The sequence below is a fragment of the Prunus mume genome, linkage group LG6, assembly GCF_029339155.1.
Source record: "Prunus mume cultivar Tortuosa linkage group LG6, ASM2933915v1, whole genome shotgun sequence".
Taxonomy (NCBI): Eukaryota; Viridiplantae; Streptophyta; class Magnoliopsida; order Rosales; family Rosaceae; genus Prunus; species Prunus mume.
In genome coordinates this window covers 17,813,828-17,826,768 of record NC_142703.1, presented here as the reverse complement: position 1 = coordinate 17,826,768, position 12,941 = coordinate 17,813,828, and the positions used below count along the sequence as shown (strand labels likewise).

Sequence of the window (12,941 nt, the reverse complement as noted above, 5' to 3'; positions counted from 1 at the left end):
TGTCGAAATCTAAGTAGTTTCTGTTCTATTTTACCGACATGGGATTAAGATCCTCCTCCATTAGATTCTTACGGCCGAAAATGCTAGGACGCCCCTTTCATTTCATTACCCTGGCCTACCTGCATGCCCTCTCTCTCTCTCCTTCTAGGATAAGATCTCATCTGATACAGAGTGGCCCCCACTTCTTATAAATAAACCTAAAAAATCCGAAATTAAGAGAAACACCCAGTTGTTCTTTCTGAATTTGAGGACTTGGGTTGGTCTTGTTTCTTGCAAATCAATCACAACCCAATTCTGTTTCTCATAGCCAGAACTTGGGTAGCTCTCCATTCTCTGATTCGATAGCTTGTGATTTGCTTTTCCTGGCCACAAATTTTCTGTGGTGGATCAAAAGCTTTTATTTTGGTGTATCGGACCATTGGAGCCTGTGAGATGTTTGTGATGTGGTGAGTTTTACGTTACTAAATTAGTGTTGGTGATTAAACGCACACACACAGTTTGTCTGCTTGTTAAATGTCGTGGGAAATATGTCGTTTATCGCCGGTCATTTTGTTGGGGTCTGTGAGGTCTATTAATTTCTTCTTCAGTCAGTTACGAATTATGATGATAACTAGTTTTGCAGTTTGCAGGGTCAGCAGTTGGGTTGAATGCTTGTATTGAATTCTATACTAATTCAACAATTTGGAGTAGAAGAATACCTTTAGCTTTGTTGCTCTGCTGCTACCAGATTGTAAGTTTTTAGTTCAATCCTTTGGCTTTGTCTCTCTAGTCTTCCCTCTCTATTTTTTGTATATTGTTTTTTGGTTTGATGTGATTTTAAAACTAACCCTGATGTTGGGCTTCAGCCATTAATCTTTGGGTTTCAAATTTCGATTTTTTTTTTTTTTCCCATCTGATCCCTTCTTTTATCTCTTTGTTTTGCTTTGCTTTGGTGTTTCTTTGGCCTTCAGCTCGAGAAAAACTTAGTTGCAACGAGATAGCACTGCTATCCCCGACCAATAATGCTATGCCACGTGGAAATGTTATCATGCATGTCATAGCGTTATTGGCCGGGGTTGCTATCCCCCATTCATGGAAGCCTTTCTCCTGCTGCTCAGGTTCAGCAATTAATAGCTTTTTGTTTCTCACTTGAGTTCTTACAGAAAAACTTGCATATATGGTTTTCTGCTCAGGTTCAGCAATTAATAGCTTTCTGTTTCTCACTTGAGTTCTTACAGAAAAACTTGCATGTTTGATGTGTTCTCTGTTTCTCACTTAAGTTTAGCTTCCTCTCTTGCTATTTTTATATTCTTCTGATAATGGTTTTGTCTCTACAACTGGGTTCCCCTTTGTCGTAGTTGGTTTTGTTCTAATCTTCTCTTACAAACAGAGAGTTCTTTCACTTTGAATAAATTTCTCTTTTCACTGATATGGATGCAGGTTCTTCATGCTTATAGGATTTCCATTTGTATGGACTATCTTTATTCATCAACTCAAGTGAGGTGGAAGGATTTAATTGAGGAAAAGTGAACCATTGAGGATCATGGGTAATTTTTATGAGGCATCAAATGGCCATGGGCCAACTGATAATGGCCAAATGGTTGTGAGGCAATCCAACTACCAAACCTGCATCAAGGTATCACTGCCCTGGCTTGATGTAAGAGTCTTTTATGTTAGAATTAGCAAATACGAGATCGATGATTCTGCTCCAGAATTCCTCACAGTAAATCATATTCCATTGGATCCTGATACCCTTCTTGAAGTCAATGGTGTTAGAACTAGCATCAATTCAGATGGGGCAACAACCCTTCTTCGAAGGGACCGGTTAGATAAGAAGTCTGAAGAAGCTACATTTGTGAGCACTGACAGTATAAGAATGACTGGAAGTGTAAAGTTTGAGGTTTTCGATAAAGATGTTGTTGTGCTATCTGGGGTTTTAGAACTGTGTAATAGTAATGGTTTCAATGCAGAAACAGATCACCATGGCCAGAGATGGAGCATGAATTGTGAATCTGATATAAGTGCAAGCAGTGGCTTCTTTAAAGGAAAGCAATTTACCGGTGCAGAATCTGCTTCACCTTCGATTGAGGTATACATCGCGGGGTCCTTCTCGGGCACTCCAATAATTTTAACAAAGACTTTGCAGCTTGGCCTTTGGAAGAAGCATGTGAGGAAACGGTTGTTGGATTCCATACCAGAGTATGAGGCAACTGAAAACCAGAGGAACAATCCTTCTAGATTTGATTTTCAGGTACCTACTGTCCATTTGGTATTTTTTGTAGGCTTTATGTATTTTGAATTTCAGTTTGAGATGCCTTTGTTATATTAATGTTTCATTAGCCATGGCCATGGCTGATCTGATTTCATGGTTTGTTACTGCTCAATGCTCTGCTGTTACATCAGCATAAAAAAAATAAACAAAACAGATAAGTTATTGCATACTGGATGCCCAGACTAGCAAATACAATCTTTTGGCCATACGGGTTTGTGTTGAGAAACTACAGATCAATAGAATAATACTCAGTTCTACATCTTATATGTCCTTGAGTTGCATCTGGTATAGATGTACGATATTCCTGTGATTTTTTATTTCGGCAAATTCTCCAGCCCCGAATTCGCTCATGAAATAATAATTTAAGAAAATAGAACAGATACCGTGCTAAGGAGATGGAATGGTTCAAAGTATAGGAAATTATCACTTATTTACTTTGTCTTTTGAGGCCATATTGCATACTATGCATACCTATAGAACTAAATTCATTTAAGTTTTCAAAACCCTTCTGTGCAGCTGAGTCCTAGTTCACTTGCATTATGCTTCTGTGCAGCTGAACAAGCATTCTGCATTTCATTTTAATTTGTCTCGATTTGAACATGTCAATTTAATTTAACTTCACAGGAGTCGGAATACTCATATTACAAACCAGAAAATGGAGAAAACAACATGTACTGGGGGACAGCATATGTAGAAGGTGAAGATGGAGAGCTTTCATGGTTCAATGCTGGTGTGAGAGTGGGTGTTGGGATTGGCTTGAGCATATGTGTCGGGGTTGGCATTGGAGTCGGGTTGCTCATACGAACCTACCAAGGCACCACCCGGAACTTTAGAAGGCAGCTACTGTAATATAAATTTCCAAATATTTTCATTTTAGCTACAATCCAATGCCAGATAAGTATTAAGTGGTTTCTCACATATCCCTTTTTGGATCAAGGTTCATGTCTTATCTGAAATAATGGAGTGATTTGTTTCAAATGTAAACATACCATAAAGGCAACAGGTTCCCAAAACCTGTTTCTGAGTTGATAAGAGTGGATTTTTGGTTGAACGGAATGTGACCAAAATTTACGTCATTCTTGTTAAATGGTTCACCAACTTGTTGGGTTTTGATTAGAGTGCTTTTCTTGAAAAGAAAAAAAAAAAGAGCGCAAGCCTCTTATGAATTGCCAGTAACAAAGATAGCCTGGAATAACTGACCAAAGAGAAGAAAAAAAAAAAATCATCTGCAGTTCGCAAACCTCAAACCCAAATGACATGATAGAGGAGCAAGAGCACGAGCAAGCAAGCCCCAAATTTGATGGCGGATCAATTCAGAATTACCAAAATTGGTTTCAAGTTAGTGAGCCAACAAATACAACTTGAAAACAGTTATTTATATAAATGTGTACAAGAGTGGCATCAGCACCTCGGCCGAACAAAACGAATATTTACCGAAGAGGGGTAATCTATTTTCCAGGATCCAGTTATCCATTCAAAATTTAACCACTGGTTGAAATTCAAGTAAACTGAAAAACTACAGGTGGCCAGGAAGGCAAGCTACGAGTAATAGCATCAAAAGCAGTTAAACTTCCTTTTTGTTGCAGAGGTTCTATGTTTATATATACTTGGTGCAAACTTTTGGCTCTCCAGGGCAACAGGGTAATATGCACAATGCCAGAGGAGAGCCTAAATATCCACAAGGCAAGACTATAAGGCAGCACTAATTCATCTATAAACAAAAGACAAACCCCAAGTGGTTCTAACAAAGATTCTGTGCCTGAGGGGGATGAGTCGCACGGCGGAACCAGGTGTTGAATGCCGTGACCAAGTGAGGGCAGTCCTCAACATTTCGGGTAGAGAAGCTGAGGCATTGCTGCAGCAACTCCTGTGCATCTGGCATAGGCAGTGTAGAGATGATTCTGAGGAATGTCTCTTCCAGATCCAAGTACAGTGGTTTGTTACTCGGTGTCAGAGGTGAAGCATTATTGTCTTTGCAAACAATCAGAACTGGAAGCCAATCTTTGACAAGCTTCTTTCGCACCTGAAAAATAATTATAGGTACCAGTTTTAGGTTACATGATCTGTCTGGGACACCAGTAACTTCAAAAGTAGAAATCGAAATAACTTGGTTAATCCCCTGAACACCTAAGAAACAAGGATGCGAGTAACAGTGGTGAAATTGTGTTAATAACCAAGAGGCATTATCAAGTAAACTGGAAAACATATTTCTGAAGCGCGGTTTAGAAAGAGAAACATAACTACTGCATATTTTAAGGAAATAACCACACCCAGCCAAAGAGGAAAAAGAGCATAGATCTCGCCTATACACACTTCAGTAAAAAGCAACATACAATGTATTTTCCGCTTCAACAAAAGAGAATAAATATGAGAGAACAGAGAAGTGTTCTATTATCTTTTGTTTTTGTTTGGATGGATAGGAAACAAATGGAGAAAAAAATTCCACTTTTAATAATCAAACAAGATGCAAGTCTCTTTTTTTTCTCCGAATCCAATTCCAGAGTTGTAAAAAGTGACCCAAACATAAGATTGCGAGACTCTTCTCTTCTCTCCATTTCTATCCACATTTAACCATCCAAATGGGAAAACTGTTAAAATTCCCTCCACCTCTCCACTCTTCTTTCCATTTTCCACAATCCAAAATTATTATTGAAGAACCATTTACAGAACATACCGACTGCTGGTTCTGTCAATGCCATAGCCATAGCTCAGGTGTGTTAAGCATAAATCCAAACAGCCCAATAAGATTCCACACAAAAGGCCATTTTGCTAATATTTGAAGAAATCCACATCAGAGCACATTAGCTCCCCCTTCCTGTTCTGTTCTAAATTTCTAATGTTATTCAACCATACCATCAATTTGAAAAATGGGGTGAAAAACATAACCAAAGAAGCTCCTATGTTGAGCAATACCCATCAAAATTGAGCCACAAACATCAAAACTAATTGAGGAACGCACCATGTGAACCAATCAATAGCCAAAAGTAGAACAAACAAAAACCCAAGCAAGCAATTCAAGCACATGATATTCAACCACTCTAACAAGAAAACAATACAATACCTGAGAAGCAACCAAAATGGTACCAGTAGCGACCGCATTGACCAGCCTCGAAGTGCAGCGAAGCAAGACGCTAGGGAGGCTCGGGACGATATTCCTCCACGCGTCGTCCCGAAACGCCCTCTGCAAATCGGCGGTGAAAGCCGGCTGTTCGCTCCACTCCTTCACGGCGGACTCAGCGACTCGGAGCTCGATCATCCTCTCGACAAGCCACAGAAGGTGCTTGCCGTTGGTCATGGCCGTGTGGAGGTTGATCCTCTGGATGGCCTCGGTCTCGTCATGGTTGCCACGGACTCCAGGGCTCGTGTACTCCTCCATGGCCTCCTTGACGACCTTGAAGGTGGTCTGAAACGCCCGATCCATAACCCGCTCGACCAGCTCTCTGGACCCGAACTCGCGCAGCAGCTTCGCGACGAAGGCCTTGACGAACGCCATGCTCTGGTTGTGAGTCACGGCAAGGATGAGGCCGTACAGCATCTCCTCGCTCGAATCGGAAGCTCCCGAAACCCTAGCCATGAGGTCTTTGGCTTCGTCTTCGCTCAAATGAGGGATTAGGGCGAGAACTCGGGTTTCTTCGTCTTGCGTCCATGGAACCGCCTCGAGGAAGCGAAGGCAGAATCGGACGCAGTCCTCGAAGATGAGCTCGGAAGCGACAGGGAGAAGGTCGAGCGCGGCCGATACGGTGGTTATGGCGGAAGCCAGGTCGGAGTTGTAGAGGAGTTCGAGGAGGGCAATGCGGGCATCCATGGCGCCAGGGGTCGGTGGGACCCGCAGGCTGATGTTGCGGACGGCGTCTTTTTGTGGGTGGCGCTGCCATCGGTCGGATAAAAGGGCTGCGAAGTACTTGCAGCGGCGGAGGGCGTGGGCGTGGAGGTGGAGAACGACGTCGTCTTGGGGCTGGGCGGTGGGGGAGGTAGAAAACGACGTCGCTGGGGGGTCGAGAGGGGAGGGGTCGACGAAGAGGCGGAGGAGAACGTCGGCGGAGGAAGGGTCGTTGAAGGAGTGGGGAGCGGTTGGGCTGGGTTTGGGAAATGGGTTCGGGATCGGGTTCGGGTGGGTGGGTCGTTTGGAGTCGGAGTCGATGATGATGGCGGCGCAAGGGCGGCTGGAGCTGCTGGCGGTTGGTGAGTTGGCGGTGTGTACGGCGCGTTGCCGCTTTTTGGAGGCACCACCGGTTACCATATTGGGATTTGGGTGATTTGACAATTGGGAACGAGCGTCTAGATTTTTCGTTTTTGGGGCGAAGGAACAGTTTCGGCCTTTCAGTTTTCTAAGTATTGCAGGCTGGACACGTGGAATTATCCCATGCGTGATGCTTAAGGTTTGTTTTTTTTAAATTAGGTAAGTTATTTATTTATTTTTCTTTTGCTAAGATTAGACAAGTTTAGAATATCGTATATATTCACATGAATCCACAGATAATCTATTAGCACATTTCTTTATTTTGTCTTGTTGAAAAAAAAAAAAAAAAGGATATGCTAAGTTTTTTTGAAGACAATGTTAATTTTTTTTTTTAGTTTCTAATGATATAATTAATTGTAATAAAGCTATAGCTCAAGTGATGTATTCAAGATCGTAGGTTCGATTTCTCCTCTTTAATATCGTTTGTTTAAAAAGAAATATATGTAAATAATTGACTTAAATTTGAGTTATTAGAGCAAAATTTATCCAAATAGAGAGCCCATCGGAGAACTTTCGGGACATTCAAATAAAACATCATCATAGGCCATAGGGTGGCTATCATTTTCAGAAGTTGCGTACTAGTTTAACAAAGTGGATAAGGTTGAAGATCCCAGAGAGGATATCTTCTTTAAAATTTAAATTTAAAGTAAATTAATCATTAATAAAAGGATTAGATGGGACCACGGGCTGGATATGCACTAACAAACACTCCCAAGTGAACCAACTCCCCTGCAAAAAGGCCCATTGGATCAGATTAATATTTTTCCTTTTCTTTTCTTGGCTTGTGAACAAAACTCAAGAATCAAAACATGACCGGTGAAAGCACTTGCTTTCACTCAATTATATGTTATTTAGCTATGAAGTTGTGTATTTAGAGCATTTCCACTCTAAAGGGCAAGGATAGGGCAAAGGCAAAGCAAGGTCTGTCACTATTTATGTGAATAGTGGCAGATCTTACATATTTTGTTTCTACTACAAAAGATAGAGGTGGGCATCAAAATCGAAGAACCGATCAACCGAACCAAACTGGATCGGGAAAAACCCAAAAAAACCTCGTTGACCAAAAAGTCAAACCTAATCCAAAAAACTGAACAAAATTGGTTCCCGTTTCGGTTCTATACTCTTAACAAACTAAATCGGGCCGAACTGAACCGACCAAAATAAAATATATATAATTTTAATATTTATTTATATCCAATGCTATATTTTTCACTAAAACACCCAAAATGCTGAAATTATAAAAAAACCCAACATCCCAAACACTTTATAAACACACCCAAAACCCATCATTACACACACTCAAAACTCATTTATAAACACACCCAAAAAATATACAATTGTTGACTTTGGGGTTGATTTTGGGTGTGTTTCTATGTTTAAATAGTGTTTGGGTTTTTTTTATAAATATATGTCTAGAATTTGGTTTATTTATAAATTTGTATATTTTTAATCTCATAACTAATATTTACCCAAGTTCAATTTCAAAACATCTCTCTTTTCTAGCCTGAATATTTCTTTTTGCATGAAATTGAATAATTTGTTAATTTTCAAGACCCAAAAAAAAAAAATTTAAGTTGAAATTTGAATAAAAAAATAATTTGAAAAGATAATAATAATAATTTGGTTCAAAATCGAATCGGACTGAAACCGATTCAACCCAAATTGGACGATTTTAAAAATTTTGTTGTTAAAATCGGACCGAACTGAACAAGATAAATAGTACCGGATTCGGTTTCAATTTGAGGTAAAAATCGGTCCAAACTGAACCGTGCCCACCCCTAACAAAAGGCAAGGCAAGAGCAAGGGAATTACTATTCACTTTAATTTATTTTCTATTTTTTATACTTAAACAATTAATTTTGATGAGATTTTCGGTTGCCACGTGTCACTATTTATTATAAAATTCTCATTTAAAATTTCAGATAACATTTTCGAATAAGATTTTAGATTGCCACCCGTCCATATATATTGTAACATTTAGATCTCAAATTTTAGATAAGATTTTCGAATAAGATTTTCGGTTGCCACGTGTCGATATTTATTATAAAATTATAATCTCATATTTTAGATAAGATTTTCACTCTTTAAAATTGCGCTACATGTCATCTCTATCTTCTAAATCCCTCTATAAAACTACACCATCAATTCAGACATTTCACATCATATCCTCTCTATCCTTTCATTTCTCAGATTTTACAAAACACATTCTACTCTCAATGTCTAACATGAGGAGGATGTTGGAGAGGCAACATCGAGAAGATGAAGAAATCAGGCACAGACATGCTAAAGAAGATCGTGAGTTGGATGAAGAGGAGGATGAAGTTGTTTTAGTGGTGGGTATGCTTAATCAATCAAGACAACACCACCATGGTTGTGTCCTGAACGTGGACAGACATAGGCATTCTCTAGGTAAAAATCTCTTGGAAGATTACTTTATCCCAAATTCGTTATATCCTATTTCTTATTTTCGAGGGAGATATAGAATGCAGTCTCATTCGTTCAACAAAATCATGCATGATATTTGCAATTATGACATATACTTCATTCAGAAGTACGTTGCTATTGGGGTTTTGGGTTTTTTTCCAAAGCAAAAACTTACAGCTGCTTTAAAGATGCTTGCGTATAGGGCATCTGCAAACCAGGTGGATGAGATTGCTAGGATGTGGAAATCAACTATCCTAGAGTGCTTCGTCAAATTCTATGGTGCAATAGAAACTCTCTACACGAGGGATTACCCCCGCAAACCAAAGCTTAGGGACCTCCAAAGGGTTCTACAAAAAGCCAAGGCTTAAGGTTTCTCAGGCATGATTGGAAGCACCGACTGCATGCATTAGCAGTGGAAGAATTGCCCAACTTCTTGGCAAAGAGATTATGGGAATAGAATGGCCAAAAAAGTATAATTCTGGAGGCCGTTGCATCATTCGATACATTTGTTTGGCATGCCTTTTTTGAAGTTTCCGATTATGGGAATAGGAATGGCCAAAATGACCTCAATGTTCTTGGTCAATCCTCGGTATTCAACGATGTGTTGAAAGGTCATTCCCCCTAGATCACGTATCAAATCAACAATACCGTATACTCGGGTGGGTACTACCTAGTTGACGGAATTTATCCAAGGTGGACGACATTCGTCAAAACAATTCCGAATCCCCAATTGGATAAGGAAAAAATCTTTGCTGCCTTTCAAGAGGGTTATAGGAAAGATGTGGAAAAGTGTTTTGGTATCTTGCAAGCTCGTTAGGCAATTATTAGGGGTGTTGCTTGTATGTTTGATGAAGAGGTGTTTCCGAGCATTATAATGACTTGCATCATCCTCCATAACATGATTATGGAGGATGAGTACGATTATAATGCCCCAGATATGTTCGAACCCGATCCCATCAACACGACATTGATAAGAATTTATGAACGGCCAGTGGAAGCAAATGGACAAGTACTCGAGCACGAACCGTTGATTAGGGACGGTAGATAAAACAACTGTATGATTGACCGTTATATGGAAATGCAATCTTCTTATGTTCACAAGAGATGTCAAGTTGACTTGATCGAGCACTTATAGGCGACGAAAGGCAATCACAGTAGATGAAGTCAAGTTTAATGTTTTATTTTTAATAATGGTTTGTTTTAAATTATGCTTTGTTTTAAATTATGCTTTATTTTTAATTATGCTTTGTTTTGTGTGTGGTTTGTAATGATTAAGGTTTGTTTTGATGTATGAAATGTTTTTAATAAATAGCTATATCATTTAATAATTTCTTTATTCAATAAAAGAGAAACAATACAACAAATTAATATATATGACAACTCTTTCAATACAACCTAATGGTTTTGATCATTTAACCAATCTGTGTTTCTAGGTCCATCGTCATTGAAAAGCTTTCTTCTCATAACATCCTTCGTTTTAGCTTCCAATAGGACTTTGTTTCAGGAGACATATGGCTTGTATCCATGGCCATGATTTTCATCTCTCTGTCTTCCATGTCTTGTTGTTGTGCCTGCTCCCTTTCAATTGCATATGCTTTGTGTTGTGCCTTGTCAGCTTTTTCTTTTTTTAAGTCTCTCTCAATTCTCAATGCGCCGTTCTTAGCAATTTGCTCCAAAATTTTTGCACATTCAATGTTCGAAGTGCTCCTTCTCTTGGCCTTTGCCGCCTTTCTCTCAATAGGCCTCGGCTCACGTTGAATTGGTAAGTCTTGATCCATTGGGGAGTCCAATAGCGAATCAGTTACTTGTGAATCGTGGAGTGGCGTCTCATTCAACACAATCATCGGACCAGTGGAAATAATTTTGAATCTTAAACAATTCGTCACAATGTCCCAACATTAGTGATTAATGAAACTTTTTTGCATTGGTTAATGGCATCGAACCACATTTGTACTTGAATAATCTATTAAAAAAATAAAATTGAAAATGCAAGAAAATATTTATAAAAAAATGTGACATTAAATTGAATAAAACGGCATTTAGAAATATTTTACCTCGTTGCCAAGATTTTGACCGCTTTGAATGTTCTCTCTCGCTTTTTGCCAACACATCTCTTCATTTCCCTAACTCTTTATTCAAACTTTTCCACCTACTAGCTAATGCCATTTCCGTACGAGCCAAACCTGATCTTTTACAAAATTCTTCATGAATTTTTGTCCACATATGAGATAACTTCATCTCATTGTTCGTGATCGGGCAATGACCATCTTTGACCGAACACTCACACAATAAAATATCTTCCACGGTTGTCCACGCGCCTCCGATTTCGATGGAAGAGGCCATTTGTATTTTTACACAAGTAGAATTTAGTAGTATAATTTTTTGTGTGGAAAGTGAAAAATCTTGGAAGGAGATGAATTTATATGAAGATTTGGTGTGAAAAGTGAACAATATTTGTAGAAAAAAAAAATTTTCCATAATTTTTTGATATTTTTTATCCTTTTTTTGGCCAAAAAATGGACAGATGTTGGATTAAAGGAGATTTTTGGATCACAGGCTCCAGGAAAATCCACGTGGCTTTTAACTATTGGTTTCTAGTAGCTTTGGGTCAGTGCTGACGTCAGCAACTCGAAGGCAAGAGGACGGCCAGATCTCCACGTGAGCTTGCCCAGGCTCCTGGGTCCCATGTCTTGCCAGGGCTGAATCTTGCGCGCTGGTGGCCTTCGAGGCCTAAGGCCCCATCCTTCCTGAGCTAGCCCCTTGCGCTGGACTTGCTCTTAATGGGGACATAAAATGCCTCAAAAAAGACTAAAGCATGACAAGGGGCAACCTACTCTACTCATCTTCTTATGTTATTCTTCTTGTTCTTTAGACTCACTTTTTTCAATCTTCCTTTTGTGTCGTGCACTAGAGGAATTATGTAGAATGTGTAGAGTTTGTGTTACTAATTTATACATTGATATATTTATATGATTGCATTCTTTAATATTTAAGAGTCGATTGATCTTCATTATTAGTGACTTAATAGTACGATTTTCTTGCCCCCAAAAAAGATAATTCCTGAATCTGTCACTGTTGACAATGTATGAGAGAGAGGAAAAAAAAACATGTAATTTAGTTGTTTAAGTGAGTTGTTTCAAATTAATCGAACCATGTCTCAGGTTTAATTTCCGTAGATGTTAAAGACATAATATGTAAATGAGTTTGATAGCTAATTTGATAAAGATAGAATTATATCAACAAAATAATAGAACAGCTGGATAGAAAATAACTTAGATATGAATATTAGCAAAGACCATCATATAATACTATGTATCTTTGATTAAGTAGTAGAACGACGTCCAAACTTCATCCTCGTGAAAAGTTTTTCAATTCAGCATGTGCATACATTGTCATTTTCATAGTAATCATCCTCATATTGATCACATAATTAACCACACACGTAATCAACTTTTAACAAATCATATCGTCGAAATACGTTAATTATATACTCCTTAAAAATGGATTGCGTTCCATGTTTGTAATACTTTTTCTTTGAAGGATTTCTCTACGAAGTTGATGTTAGGGATGATATCTATCCATGTCAAAAGACAGAATTAACATTAAGTAATTTTGAAGTTTGGGGACTAAAATTGATGTGTGTTTTCGCGTAGTTCATGAACTAATGATAAATCCGAAACAAATATGTTGTGGACCCAAAGCTTGCATTTTGGATAACTTTCTATCCAACAGCACATGGGCCCATGCAATGGATGGGCTTAATTTGGGTGGTTGGTCTCACTGTTTCAGAACTTTTGCCTTGATGAATAAATGTATTCGAGAGTGTAAAAGGTTTTGAACCTTTTGAGTTGGAGATTATTTAAGCCCCTAATCTGTAATGTCAAATAGACCAATCTCATGATTCATGAACGAGAGAAATACTTCCCAATTCTCGTTGTATTGCTATCTTTTTTTTATCTTTTTTATTCTCTGATAAGTGTCATGAAGAGAGAAATAGAAAGAAAGAGACAATACAACGGGAATAGA

General features: G+C 38.7%; 2 protein-coding genes across 5 annotated transcripts; one reads left to right on the top strand and one right to left on the bottom strand.

Annotated features, from left to right (window-relative positions):
* Window positions 1–3,327, top strand: LOC103335648 (uncharacterized protein At1g01500-like). 4 transcript variants are annotated; one of them, XM_016795301.2, is made up of 4 exons: window positions 1–446; window positions 630–730; window positions 1,420–2,230; window positions 2,876–3,327. In XM_016795301.2, the coding sequence occupies exons 3-4, from the start codon at window positions 1,523–1,525 to the stop codon at window positions 3,098–3,100; spliced, it is 933 nt and encodes a 310-aa protein (XP_016650787.2). In that variant the 5' UTR covers window positions 1–446; window positions 630–730; window positions 1,420–1,522; the 3' UTR covers window positions 3,101–3,327. The 4 variants fall into 4 exon arrangements, with proteins under 4 accessions (XP_016650787.2, XP_008236885.2, XP_088910671.1 ...); XM_008238663.3 differs by having other exon boundaries at window positions 216–446; window positions 623–730; XM_089054545.1 differs by having other exon boundaries at window positions 217–446; window positions 615–730.
* A 353-nt stretch (window positions 3,328–3,680) lies between these two features.
* Window positions 3,681–6,577, bottom strand: LOC103335647 (BTB/POZ domain-containing protein At1g63850-like). The gene is made up of 2 exons (XM_008238662.3): window positions 5,313–6,577; window positions 3,681–4,274 (listed from the first exon to the last, which is right to left on the bottom strand). The coding sequence occupies exons 1-2, from the start codon at window positions 6,489–6,491 to the stop codon at window positions 3,993–3,995; spliced, it is 1,461 nt and encodes a 486-aa protein (XP_008236884.2). The 5' UTR covers window positions 6,492–6,577; the 3' UTR covers window positions 3,681–3,992.
* Between the last annotated feature and the right edge of the window lie 6,364 nt (window positions 6,578–12,941).